This window comes from Camelina sativa, chromosome 6, assembly GCF_000633955.1.
Source record: "Camelina sativa cultivar DH55 chromosome 6, Cs, whole genome shotgun sequence".
NCBI classification, from domain to species: domain Eukaryota; kingdom Viridiplantae; phylum Streptophyta; class Magnoliopsida; order Brassicales; family Brassicaceae; genus Camelina; species Camelina sativa.
In genome coordinates this window covers 4958666-4972998 of record NC_025690.1, presented here as the reverse complement: position 1 = coordinate 4972998, position 14333 = coordinate 4958666, and the positions used below count along the sequence as shown (strand labels likewise).

The 14333-nt window shown below is 37.3% G+C and overlaps 3 protein-coding genes across 3 annotated transcripts; 1 reads left to right on the top strand and 2 right to left on the bottom strand.

Annotated features, from left to right (window-relative positions):
• On the top strand, nucleotides 1207-8531 carry LOC104790426 (DExH-box ATP-dependent RNA helicase DExH17-like). Its single transcript, XM_010516180.2, has 29 exons — nucleotides 1207-1294; nucleotides 1624-1714; nucleotides 1923-2106; nucleotides 2238-2399; nucleotides 2580-2817; nucleotides 2950-2986; nucleotides 3078-3124; nucleotides 3257-3294; nucleotides 3414-3435; nucleotides 3534-3746; nucleotides 3838-3994; nucleotides 4084-4135; nucleotides 4264-4335; nucleotides 4432-4481; nucleotides 4591-4708; nucleotides 4786-4849; nucleotides 4921-5004; nucleotides 5077-5202; nucleotides 5282-5478; nucleotides 5570-5758; nucleotides 5867-6118; nucleotides 6260-6309; nucleotides 6448-6465; nucleotides 6575-6660; nucleotides 6780-6957; nucleotides 7058-7095; nucleotides 7175-7474; nucleotides 7569-7868; nucleotides 8375-8531. The coding sequence occupies exons 2-29, from the start codon at nucleotides 1647-1649 to the stop codon at nucleotides 8461-8463; spliced, it is 3429 nt and encodes a 1142-aa protein (XP_010514482.2). The 5' UTR covers nucleotides 1207-1294; nucleotides 1624-1646; the 3' UTR covers nucleotides 8464-8531.
• Nucleotides 8555-9879, bottom strand: LOC104790427 (putative E3 ubiquitin-protein ligase ARI4). The gene is made up of 3 exons (XM_019246283.1): nucleotides 9547-9879; nucleotides 8795-9384; nucleotides 8555-8648 (listed from the first exon to the last, which is right to left on the bottom strand). The coding sequence occupies exons 1-3, from the start codon at nucleotides 9877-9879 to the stop codon at nucleotides 8555-8557; spliced, it is 1017 nt and encodes a 338-aa protein (XP_019101828.1).
• LOC104790425 (probable E3 ubiquitin-protein ligase ARI3) lies at nucleotides 12502-14256 on the bottom strand. Its single transcript, XM_010516179.2, has one exon. The coding sequence runs from the start codon at nucleotides 14212-14214 to the stop codon at nucleotides 12586-12588; it is 1629 nt and encodes a 542-aa protein (XP_010514481.1). The 5' UTR covers nucleotides 14215-14256; the 3' UTR covers nucleotides 12502-12585.

The window sequence follows — 14333 nt, the reverse complement described above, 5'->3', positions numbered from 1 at the left end:
CTTTATAATTCATTCAGTCCACAAGTTGGAATCATACAAGCAGTGCCTCTTTTGAAGAGTAACACCTACATAAAAGATAGACATTACACACCTTAAAAAGTACTACTAGTGAAAAACTCCAAACCAAGTAACTAAAAGGGTAGGAGCCGGAGGAACAATCCGTTGCTTGAGCGTAAGAGGACCTAAGTGAAGTCTGAGGATGGTTTTAATTTGAGATATCAGAACTGAGGCTGGTCTCGATATGGCTGAGTGAAGTCGAGTGTTGCGTTCTCTCCAAATAAGATAAACCGAGGCTTGATAGGCTAACCGAAGGATAAAAGCTATGTTTTTATCCCTCGAAGGACTCTTCAACCACCTAGATCTGATCTCAAAATCAGTGGGAGAAGTGACTTGAGCCTTATCAAGAAAATACTTTCATACTTCTCTAGAGTACAAACAATCGAAGAACAAATGCTGATGAGTTTCATCCTGGTTGTTGCAAAGCAGACAAACTGAGGGAACCGAGAAACCCCACCTTACTAGTTTATCCCTTGTTAGGAGTCTATGGCGTGCATTAAGCCAAGTGATGAATGAGTGCTTTGGAATCCTGCCTTTGATCCAAACTGATTCGAACCAGTCCACTTTGGTACCCGGAGGGAATAAGAAATCCCAAATTGCCGCTGTTGAGAAGACATCAGAGGCGGGAGCTTCCCCAATTTTCCAGAGAAACCTATCATCTGCATTATCGTCAAGAGGCATCAGTGACGGCGTGGAAGGGAGGCAAGTTTTGAGCAGTTGTATTATAGGGTTGCGACTACGGGTGTTTGAGATCCACCATTGACCATGAACCACCGCATTCGCAACGACCGGAACATATTATATTGTTTAGTACATCACATAGCTGATTTTGCAACACGAAAGTTTGTTTTTTACTGATTTACTGACTTACAAGAAGTATAATACTCAAACGAAGCATCGTTATAAGAAAATTAAGATTAAAGATTTATACTACTTGCAGTAATCTCATAATCAGATGACGAGAAAGGAGCGATATATATATTTGTGAAAATGACCCCCGAATATTATCAATTGCTATCAGAAGACCCCATAAGTTTTTTCAAATTTTCAAAAAGACCAAACTGCGTGACGTTTTTTCATCTGAGACGTAGCAGCGTTTTTGGCCATTAAAATAAACTAATTTAGCTTCCTCTTCACTACAACGGCCCTCTGAATTTCGAATTCACTCTCTCTCTCACTCACAGATCGTTGCTCTTCAAGTTTGGTCTCGCGCAAGCTTTTCAATGGTGATTTAACGGTGAGATTTTTTATTCTCTGTTCAATTTCGCAATTGTGTTTGCTTGATTCGTGATCGGTTTCAATCGGATAGTACTTTGCGATCTCCGACTTGTTAAGTATTCCGTAGCCTTCTTCATACCTCTTCTCTGAAATTTCGCTAGCGTAATCTGTTTACTAGTTTGATCTTGGCGATTAATTTAGAAATTTCAATCGTTGATCGGAACAGATCTAGAATCGAATTGTGGATGATGATGATGGTTTGCTGGTGTTTCTGATTGTACCGATAGATTCATGAAGTGATCTCTATCTTGAATTAGGGTTCTGATTTCACGCTATTGGAATTTACAGATCGTCTAATTAGCAATTTGGTCATGGATACTCACACGCTCAAATCTGTCTCCGATTTGCCTGGAAATTTCCGTTCAGCTTTTAGTTTCAGGTGATTTCTCTATAAACTTTGAGATTTAGTGTTTTGATGTTTTAGTTTCAGCTTTTAGTCTAGTGCTTGCTTCAAATGTTGTGTTTTGCTTACTCAAGGAATGGTTTACACATACATGTTATCTTTTGGGAATATCATGATTCTTTTATAATATACTTTGTTAATCCAGACTTTGCTTTATGTTGCTTCTGGATTGTTCTGTGTTCAGATACTTCAACTCGCTTCAGAGCGAGTGCTTTCCACTGTGCTTTCACTCCGACATCAACATGGTTATTTCAGCGCCAACGGGAAGTGGTAAAACCGTTCTCTTTGAACTGTGTATTTTGAGGCTCCTCTCTAAGTCCATCTCTGCGGAAGGGAGGTTTCTTCATGCTAAAGGAGCTCTTAAAACAGTAAGCTTTTGAGCATTTTTCCCTGAATGTTTTGATTGATATCTCCTTTGTTTTTGCAATACACATATCAGTATTGGACTTGCTGCTACCTAGAAGTCAAATAATGGTTTCTTCTACCTATTGGTGTCAAGGTTTACATATCTCCGTCCAAGGCTTTAGTACAGGAGAAGCTGCGTGATTGGAATCAAAAGTTTAACTCATGGGGAATCAGTTGTTTGGAGCTCACAGGTGATAATGAAACCTACAGCACAAGGAATATACAAGACGCAGATATTATCTTGACTACACCTGAGGTCATATATCAATTTCTCTTTTGTTGTCTGTATTTACTGTCTGGAACTTGTTAATAGTTTCTTGTTGCCCCATGCTTATAGCCGGAACACATGCACTATATGATATTTCATTCCGTATTTAGACAAAGTGCATGCTTGTATCTTTTCTACTGTTTCTGTAGCTTACATGTTTTCCTGCAGAAATTTGATGCAGTGAGCCGTTATCGCGTTACCAGTGGAGGCCTAGGTTTCTTCAGTGATATTGCGCTTGTGCTCATTGATGAAGTTCACCTACTGAATGATCCCCGCGGAGCTGTTCTTGAGGCAATAGTCAGTAGAATAAAGATTCTTTCTAGCAATCATGAACTAAGGTCAAGTCCTTTAGCCTCCGTGCGTCTTCTGGCTGTCTCAGCTACCATCCCAAACATTGAGGACCTAGGTAAGATGGAGCGCACAATTCTAATCATATTCGGCAGATTGTATGAATTATTTTTGCTTTGTTAATTTTGCTTCGTAGTAAAAAAACTTGCTTCAAAGAACTAAAGTGGTAATACTTGTTCGATTATTGCAGCTGAATGGCTCAAGGTTCCTACCGCAGGAATTAAGAGGTAACTTATGGACTGCTTTCCAGAGAACTATGTCTTTATGTGGGTTATTTTTTTCAGTGTCATCATTGTTTATTTTTCACATGTTTTATAGGTTTGGCGAAGAAATGAGACCTGTTAAGTTGACAACTAAAGTTTTTGGTACCTGTCTCATCTCAAAAGTCATTTTTTTGGTTTGGTTAAGTGTTAAGATGATGAATTTGGTTAGCTGCCTGTTGATGACTTTCCTGTTTTGATGAATTGTAAGAAAATGTTAACCGTTTTTTTTTACAGGTTATGCTGCTGCCAAGAATGACTTCCTCTTCGAAAAGGTATACAGTTTCTGCATGTTAGATTAGATAGCCTTAGCCCCTCGTCTCTTTTGTCAATTATTCCACGACAGAAACTAAATCAGTTGTTGTCTTCCTTTCTTATATTTTCTCAAATCCAGCGCCTCCAAAACTATATCTATGGTAAGCTGATATTATCATGATTAGGATTCTTCCGTTATTGCAGTCTTGCTTAGGTTGTAACTTATACCACTCTGATGAGAAATCCTATGAATTTTCAGATATTTTAATGCAATACTCAAAAGGAAAATCTGCATTGGTTTTCTGCTCAACACGAAAAGGCGCTCAAGAGGCTGCACAAAAGCTTGCTCAGACTGCAATGACCTATGGTTACTCAAATCCATTTATTAAAAGCAGAGAACAGCAAGAACGATTAAGGGAGGCTTCGCCAATGTGCAGTGACAAACAAATGCAATCTTATATCCTCCAAGGCGGTATGGTCTATTTCACTCTTCTGAGTTTGTTGATTGTTCCTTTACTTCAGTATTGTCTGCAAACTGAATAGTACCAAAATGTCCCCATTAGTTGGTTATCACAACGGTGGACTTTGCCAAAAGGACCGCAGCCTCGTAGAAGGGCTCTTCCTTAATGGAGATATCCAAGTTATCTGCACGACCAACACTCTTGCCCATGGAATCAACCTGCCTGCACATACAGTCGTCATAAAATCAACTCAACATTTGTACGTCTTTGCATAGATATGTCCATTAAGAATTTTTTTGGCATTTAAGTTAATATCCAGTAATCCACTGACATTTTTATTCCTTTTAGCAATAAGGAAAAAGGTCACTACATGGAGTATGATCGTTCCACACTACTACAGGTAAATTATTCGAGCATCTTACATGTATAGTTTTTATAAACGTTATATTGCAGTGTGATTAGCTGCACAAGCTAATGGAGTATGCTTTAAATATATTCCTAGAAGGATTAGTAATCTCTCTTTTCTAGATGTGTGGCAGGGCTGGTCGGCCTCCATTTGATGACACGGGAATGGTTATTATTATGACAAGAAGAGAGACGGTTATTAACTGAAACTTTTCCCATATGGCTGAATCTCTTACTTAGGTTTTACTTTTCTCTAATGTTTTCTGCTTGTAATTTATTTAACAATTACAGGTCCATCTATATGAGAATCTCTTGAATGGATGCGAGGTTGTTGAATCACAGTAAGCATTGCCCAATAAACTTCGTTTTTGGAACCCTTTGCTTTCTTACACATTCTTTAAATGCTATTTGTTGGCTTCAAGAAATATTCTTCTGTTTATCTTGTTCCAGATTGCTGCCATGCTTAATAGAGCACCTAACCGCAGAAATAGTTCAACTTACTATTTCTGACATTACACGGGCAATTGAGTGGATGAAATGCTCATACCTGTACGTCAGAATGAAAAAGGTACGTTCATATGCTCTCTCAATGATTTCTCGGGCTATCATATATGGTATAGCTAACTTGGAACTTCGTATGGACAGAATCCAGAGAATTATGCTATTAAGACAGGAATTCCTAAAGATCGAGTAGAGAAGCATTTGCAAGGTGCCCTACTTACTTAGTTAGTTTACTCATTTTTTCTTTTGGGAGTTCTCATTTTTCCTATTTCCTACCAGAGCTTTGCCTTCAGAAGATCAATGAGCTTTCCCACTATCAGATGATCTGGACTGACACAGACGGTTTTGTTTTGAAACCAGAAGGTACTGAGATAGGGAGATATATGATTTCATATCTTCAATTTCAAAATATAATGCACTCTCATTCTTGTGTAGAGCCCGGAAGGCTGATGACAAAGTATTATCTAAAGTTTGACACAATGAAGTACATTATTAATGCACCGACGGGCTACAGCTTGGATGAGGCCCTTCAGATAGTATGTCGTGCTGAAGAGATATCTTGTATGTCAAATCTGCTTTGGTACATAACTCTGTTTTTACTTGATGAATGTACTAATTTATGTTTATATTAAAAATGAAGGGATACAGCTCAGACGCAATGAAAAGAAGACCTTAAATGATGTAAATGCAGATAAAGAAGGGAGGCTCAGATTCCACATCAACGATGATAAAGGAAAGCGGAAAAAACGCATCCAAACCAGAGAAGAGAAACTGTTTCTGCTTGCAAATGATTGGTTGACTGGGGATCCTTCAATCCATGATTTATCCATGACTCAGGTCCACCAACATTATATTCATGGCTTCTTTCTATCACTTAATTACGGTTACTTCTTAACTCTGCATATGAACATTGGAACTTTTGTCTCAGGATGCTAACTCTATTTGCTCGAACGGATCCAGAGTAGCCAGATGCATGAAAGAGTACTTTATATACAAAAAGAATTATAAAGGAACTCTTAGCTCAACTCTTCTAGCAAAATCACTCTATCAAAAGCTCTGGGACGACAGCCCATATTTGCTGAAACAATTACCAGGCATTGGAATGGTTACAGCAAAGGTTTCATCTCTGTTTTCTCTTTATACTCGTTCACTGCACCTTATTTTACCAGATGCTTCAGTGAATTTTTTGTCTTGGACCTTTTGTCTGAATGCCTTCTTTTGCTAGGCACTTCATTCGATGGGAGTCAGGTCATTTGAAGCTCTTGCTGAAGCTGATCCACGAAGGATAGAGATTGTTACCGGTCGAAAATATCCTTTCGGAAATACCATCAAAGAGTCTCTATCATCCCTACCTCCAAAAGTTGAAATCAAGGTCGAGGAAGTTGACGGCCAGAAGCAAGGAATATCTAAACTAGCAGTCACATTGACACGGCTATCACAACCTCTCCAATCCACAAAACGCCATTATGCTGACATGGTTAGTTGCCTTAACTTTCTGCATTTAAACTCTAACTCTACTGAAGATACTGTACCTGCATCTCCACGTCTCTGCATAGTTCTGCTCATGAACAAAAGATAACTACTAGATAAGCTACTAATCTGTATCCTTTTCCGGCAGATTGTTGGCTCAGAGGAAGAGAATCTTATCCACTTTCATGAGAAAATAAGGTGATGAGCACTTGACCAACGATAAACCATAGAGTTTTGAAAAATCCAAACACTATATCAACATTCTTGTGTTCAAGTAATCCTCTTTAAAGACATTCAAGTAAATGTAACTAATCAGTAATATTTTATTGGCAGCAGAATGGAAGACTTCTCCAGGTATGCTTATCTGTCAGCCACTCTTATCATCATTATCCCGATGCAAATCTTCGTCTAACTACATCTAAGATTTGCAATACTTCATTCATTATTTGTTGCCTTCTTCTAGTCCATATAGCGTAACCATTCTCCTGGAAAGGCCTCATCAACAAGCAAAGGCGACTGTGAAGGCTGATCTCATCTTCGAAGAATACAGTTAGTCTTCTAAATAACACCTCTGGTTTGGTAACAAAACTTGATGACCATGTAGTAAGTGAGACACTGAAATAAGTAACAAACGAAGTGTGTTTACATTTGGGCTTTTGTTATTGTAGTTGGTACTGACCTCCATGAAACACTTCTACTGAAGAAGGCAAACAACAACAAAAAAAATTACAGGAGCGAAAACAGGCTGCCTCACTATTATACTCCTATGGTGGATGCCTGCATAGTAGATGATGAAACCCCTGCTACATCTGGACCTTCAACCCGGAAGGATAGAAAAGATGATATGTGAGTACATTTTATAATCTTTCTTGCTCAGAAAAATGTCTATTTATCAGTTTCTTCATGATTACAACTTCCTCCTCAACTGCTCGATTTCCTTCTTCAGGCCTAGTTTCAAGCTCATAGATGAGGATTCAGAAGAAGGTTAGATGCTCACTACAAATTTAAATCCTTTTTCTTTTGTGTGCTTTGTATTCTATTCACCATTTTTCTTTCTTTACAGAGAAAGAGTCTTATGTGACGATGGAAGAAGATGACTGTGTCATTATTAATGAACATACAGTCTTTGACCACATACGCGAAAAAGCCAAGTGTTTTCCTTCATTGAACACTTTGAATCCAACCTCTCCAGCATCAAGAAAATCACCTCTGAAAAGGAAAAGCTTAGTGGAGAATTCTCCTGAACTCGATCCTCTATTTCAGTATGATTCTGTGCTTCGCTTACCTACAAATACTAAGGATATCAAACAAAGTGCACCGCAGATTACTAGCCCGGGTTATGCAAGCCTTGCAGACAAAACTGGTGCATAAATCTTCTTCACTCAGTATGAAGTTCTATTTTGCGTTTATAAATATTTGCTTAAAGTCTGACTATGACCTCCCATGGATCTGACAAGGTGAAAAAGAAAGACCATTCTCGGATGAAACAATATTCAACTACATAAGGAAAAGGTCAAAGAACTCTCCGGTCGTCACCACATCAAGAACCGAGGATCCTATAGCCATATGTTCTCAAGAAGGAAGCAACACAGAGATAAGTCCGTATAGAGCATATGGATTATTGGTTAGTCCTTCAACGAAAAGGCCAAGGATCACATCTGATGCACCTACAGAAATTCTTTCTTTTGATATCTCGATGGTCAAGGGAAGCAGCACAAGCTTAGAGCAGAATAAGGGATTATGCTTAACACTTGCAGGTAAGTCCAAAGAATCTGATTCTTTTCTTGGATTCAAAAGCGTCTTCTCTTTTCTGTGACTTTCTCACATACAAAACTCAATGTTGGTGAGTCTCTAGGCTCCTAGAGAGCACATAGTAATTACTAATGATAGTGGTAAAGATAAATAGATAATTAGGACAAAAATTAGTTTCTTTAAAACAAGAACTGCATGCTGTTTTGTTTAAAAAAGGAATGGTTGTGAAACTACCAAAAATACAATAGCATTAGACAGAGAGAACCATAAAGGGGAAAAAAAAACCTTTTTAGTTTTCTATTGCATCATCTGTTTATAAAACAAAAACTAGTAAAACAAGAGAAATAATTGAAACTTGTTTGAGGAAGATCCGCTTGAACCACAAGCCTAAGAATCACAAAACTTAGCAGCTTGTTCTATTCCCCTTGATTTATAAGGTGCAATGTTGTGGCTTCCAAATTGGAATTGACCAAATAAATCATTTTCAATGCACTCGTACATTTTCTTGCAGAGTGTATCAACCGAAGCACTCATATCGATGAGTTGACTCTTCATATTTATTACTTCTTTTTGATCATACTCATGAAAAGGCGCTTCTAAAATTTTGGAAAGTTTCTCAACATTACCTTCAAGTTGCTGCTGCTGATCTTCAAACAGATTCTTCTTTATCTCTCTCTCTTCATCGCTCATCTCATCTTTGAACAACTCTTCCCCAAACATGTAGAACGCGAAAGGATATGAATACGAAAGAATCCTTCTTGATCTGAATAACCGGTTCACTCCATCTGTAACCCAACTGTATTCTTTAAACACGTCTTGATCCTTGGTTTCAGAATTGAACACTGCCTTCTCAAGGATACTCTTCCTAAGTTTATCCTCTAGCTTCGATGAATCGGTATGTGCTTTGTAGTGGTAATGGTAATGTGTGTACCTGTCCAAATCCCTTTTGGCTCTATCCATTTGCCCTGCTTTGTCATCTTTGTACCGACCACAGCTATGACCAGCGATACTCCGATAACTATGAGTCTTTCCAGTAGCTTCACCACACAGCCAGCAAAAACACTGCCCGCAAATACAAGTCATGTGATTGCACCCATCCCTCTTTTCAACAGGTTTGCTACATTTGGGACACAGCTTAGTGTTAACTGTTATCCAATTAACAGTCTCAGACTCGTCTGCACACTTTTTAGTCCATAGCTTCCACATCAAACAAGAGCAAGGAGAGTGAGACTCACTCAGACAACTGAAACAGAACTGATGTCCACATGAACACTCAACCTCATCGTCGTCGTCATCTACCGTTTTTTGTATCGCGTTCCCGCAATGCGGTGTGCTTGGACACCACTTCACCATCTTGTTATCTTCGACATACGACTCAAGGAGGATACGATCAAACTTCTCAGCTAACTCCGGACTAACTAGTCTCCTAACAACATCCTCGTCGCAAATCACGTTGCATTTATGAGCCATACATCTAATCCTTTTGCTCTCACCTTCATTAATCCTCACAGTAAAATGTCCCTTCCAACAATCATTGCAAAACCTATGACCACACTCCATTCTTGTCATGGCATGTTTTGATAAATCCTCTTCCATGCAGATATCACACTCCCTCGTCTTCTTCGCCTTCTTCTTCTTCCTCTTACTCGTCTTCTCCTTCTTCTTCCTCTTGGAATTAACTACGCAAGGGTCAAAAACTGTCAGACCAGCACAAGTAAACAAAAAATCTTTGCCTTGATCATCATACACAGAGAACAAATTATCAATCTTCCATTGGTAATGAATAAGAAGTATCCTCGCTTGGTTCTCCTTAACTGATAAAAATTCCATAACCCTAACCAAAACATCCTTCTGTGCTGCTTTAAGTGTTTCCTTCGTGATCACCTGGCTCGTAGGTTTTCTAGAGTGTTGCAAACCCGACTCTTCCTCGTCGCAACCCTCCTCCTGATCATGATCATCGGGTTCGGAGGAGTAGCAATAATCTTCCTCCTCGAAACTTAAATATTCGTCATCCATGGATCAAAATAATTAAGAGACGATCAGATCAAAAATATCGACCAAGAGAGCGAGAGTTATGAAGACGATGAAGTTAGACGACAAGTTTCATACACTTGGCAAGGTCTTTTGTAGAGAATTGTTACTTTGTTGGACTCAGTAACGCAAACCTTTATATATAGGGCAGTATGGTTCCTTTTTATAGATGGAATTAACTATTTCCATATTTAAAATTAAAGTAAACTTCTCTTCTTTTTCCTAATTGAATTCGAGATGTCCTTATTTAATTTCCTATTATTATTTATAATTTGAGCATCTTTATATATTTTCTAATTTTCTTCTACTACAAAATGTAAACATGTTTTTTTTTTCTTAAAAGTAGAACTCACTAAGAGACTGGTCGGTGAACTTGTTAAGTTTAATTATGTATTGGTGTTATTATCCAGACTGTTTTTCTTTGTTGGGATTTTTTTTAAAAATTTTATACTTCCACCTCACCATTTGTACTTTTGTAGATTATAATTGGTATTGTGTATGCGTATAATCTGGGATCCGGGCCGTTTTACTTCATAAAAATGCATCCGGATTCGCATTATCAAATCTTGAATCCGTCTAAATTAGATCCAAATTAGCAAAATATTTATTATGTTTGTAAAATTTTATATATATATTTTTTATATGGAAAACATTCTAAATAGTCTTTCTATAAATATATTTTTGACAACATTTAATAAAAGTTATCATACTATTTTTTTAAATTATTATTTTTATTTTTTAATGAATCTATATCCGAATATAGATATTAACTATGTTGAATGGACTCTTTTTTTGAGGTCCATTTTCTGTAGGGGTGGACATTTAAACCGAACCGAACCAACCAAACTCAAACCGACCCAAACAAAACACAATCCTACACTTTAATTATTCGGTTATATTTCTTCTCGACCCAAATGGTTTGGTTCGGTTTTAAACCGAACTAAACCGATAACCCAATGTGTTTTTTAAATTAATTAATAATATTATTGAATTTATAAGTATGTGATCTTCTTAGCTATTACCACTTGCATTTGGTTTCTATTTTACTTTATTTTAACTTTTCTAATAAAACCTAAATATAAATATAGATTTAATTATATTTAATATTAGGTACTTAATTTTAATTTTCTAGCTTTTTTAATTTTCTAGCTTTTTTAATTTATTTGATTAATTAAATATTATAAAACCATAATCAATTTTTTTTGTTACATTAACTGATTTTTAAACCGAATTAAAACCTAACCAAACTAAAACCAAACCAAACCAAACTGAACCAAACATAAACCGACCCGAACACAAACCAAACCAAACTAACTTCGGTTGAGTTTGGTTAGAGTTTTACCAAAACCGAACAAATCAAACCGAACCGAACCCGAATTTAAACCGAAGTGCCCACTCCTAACTTTTTGTTTCTAAAATGTTTTGGAAATGGAAACTCGTGGAAACACATAAATATGATTCATAAAAATCTCTTAGAAATACAATGGTTTCCATTTTGGAAACACGATGGTTTCATTTTGGAAATGCGATGGAAACTCGTTTTCTTTTAGTTTGAAAATTTATTAAATAATTTGGAAATATAAGAATTTATGATACATATAAATATATCATATTATTAGTATTTAATTTAATTATTTAATAACCAAGTCGCCTTGGTCCAGTGGTAAATGGAGAAAATTTCCGCCACCTGGGTTCGAGTAGCATTGGCCACGGGGGTTCGACTTTTAACATGGTTTCCTTCGGCCCCAGGAGATTAGTCTTTGGGCCTAGGAAGCCTTTACGATCACTCCTGAATTATCAAAAAAAAAAAATTAATTATTTAATATTTATGTTTTGAATTTGTGTATTTCAAATATTTCATTTAATATGATTTTATGTTTAGTATTTGATTATATATATATAAGTATATACATAGTTTCTATTTTCTAATTTTTTAAAAACATTATTTATTGTTTCGGAAATGTTTCACTTTTGTGTATCAATTTATGTTTCCATGCAACCTAAGATATTAACGGAAAATCGAATATCTAGAAAGACATATATCCGAATAGTTAAAATTTAGATCTGGATCCGATGCACCACTATTATCTGTTTATAATATTTTTTTTTAAGTGAAAATTATATTGTTGGAGTTTACGTTGGGACCTCGAATCATTGTATATAAGAGGATTTGCGTTGGGACCTCGAACCATTGTACAGTATAAGGATATCTAGAAGATACGTAAATCTTCCATATTCATATGGAAGATTTGTAAATAATCTATATGATCACATTAGTTAGGATAGTAGGTTAAATGACATTTGTATATATATGCTTGATTGCTTGTACATTGTTATGCCATGCTTATAGAGTAAATACTAATTCTTCCAATCACAACTCTCATCCTTTTCTACACATTGTAGTAGGCTTGTAGCTCCTGCTCCATAATGTGAACTGGCCTTGCAAGAGCGATGACTACAAATAAAATTTATGGGTAACTAGGTAAAAGTATTTAACAGTTAGTTGTGATGGTTTTAGAGATGGTTTTGCATCCTCCTAAAATGGTTATGATGAACCCATTAAGAAAACAACCCCATTAAGAAGAGCCAACCATAAATAACGCTACATCATCTGTCTATGAAACAACGACCACTGAAAAGGGAAAACTAAACAAATAAACTTATATAATCAAAATAATAACTTCTCATGATCTACGAAGATCCGCTTGAACCACAATCAGAAGATTTGTCAGGACAAAACGCAGTTGCTTGTTCTATTCCCTTTGACCTGTAAGGTGCAACGTTGTGGACTCCAAATTGGATTGGATCCAACAATTCATTCTCAATGCACTCATACATTTGCTTGCATAGTTTATCGACCAAAGAACTCAAATTGTTGAGTTGCCTCTTCATCTCCACTACTTCCATAAAACAGTATCCATCAAAAGGCTCTTCTAAAACCTTGGAAAGTTTCTCAACATTACCTTCAAGTTGCTGCTGCTGTTCCTCGAACAGATTCTTCTTTATCTCTCTCTCTTTATCACTCATCTCGTCTTTGAACAACTCTTTCCCAAACATGTAGAACGCGAAAGGATATGAATACGAAAGAATCCTTCTTGATCTGAATAACCGGTTCACTCCATCTATAACCCAACTGTATTCTTTAAACACGTCTTGATCCTTGGTTTCAGAATTGAACACTGCCTTCTCAAGGACACTCTTCCTAAGTTTATCCTCTAGCTTCGATGAATCGGTATGTGCTTTGTAGCGGTAATGGTAATGTGTGTACCTGTCCAAGTCCCTTTTGGCTCTCTCCAATTGCCTTACTTTGTCATCTTTGTACCGACCACAACTATGACCCTCAATAGTCGTCCAAGTATGGCTGACTCCAGTAGCTTCACCACACAGCCAACAAAAATGCTGCCCACACTTACAAGTCATGAGATTGCAACCATCTCGTTTTGAAATAGGTTTGCTACATTTGGGACAAAGCTTTGTGTTAACTGTTATCCAGTTCACAGACTCTGACTCGTCGGCACACTTTTTAGTCCATAGCTTCCACATTAAACAAGAGCAAGGAGAGTGAGACTCACTAAGACAGCTGAAACAGAACTGATGTCCACATGAACACTGAACCTCGCTGCCGTCATCTTCCATCTTTATCGCATTCCCGCAATGTGGTGTGCTTGGACACCACTTCACCTTCATGTTGTCTTCGACATACGACTCAAGGAGGAAACGATCAAACTTCTCAGCTAACTCCGGACTAACTAGTCTCCTAACAACATCCTCGTCGCAAATAGCGTTGCATTTATGAGCCATACATGTAATCCTTTTGCTCTCCCCTTCATTGATCCTCACAGTAAAATGTCCCTTCCAACAATCATTACAAAAGCTATGACCACACTCCATTCTCGTCATCATATGACTTGGTAAATCATCTTCCATGCAGATATCGCAACACTTCATCATCGTCCCACCATTCGATGTAACCAAACAAGGATCAAAAACAGTAAGACCAGCAAGAGAAAACAAACGATCTTTGCCTTGATCAGTATACACAGAGAACAACTTATCAACGTCCCATTGATAATAAATAAGAAGTATCCTCGCTTGGTTCTCCTTAACCGATAACAATTCCATAACCCTAACCAAAACATCCTTCTGTGCTGCTACAAGTGATTCTTTAGTGATCACCTGGCTCGTAGGCTTTGTCGAGGATACGTGTTGCAAATCTGACTCTTCATCGTTGTAACAGATCTCCTGGTCATCGAAGGAGTAATCATAATCCACTTCTTCTTCCTCCTCTTGCTCCTCCAAGCTCAGATATTCGTCATCCATGGATCGACAAAAAGAAGAAAAAAAGAAGAGGACTCTTTGGAGGAGACGATCAATTAAAGGGATAAGATTGGATATGAAACGTCTCATATATATTGGGGTTGGGGGGGGGGGGGGGGGGG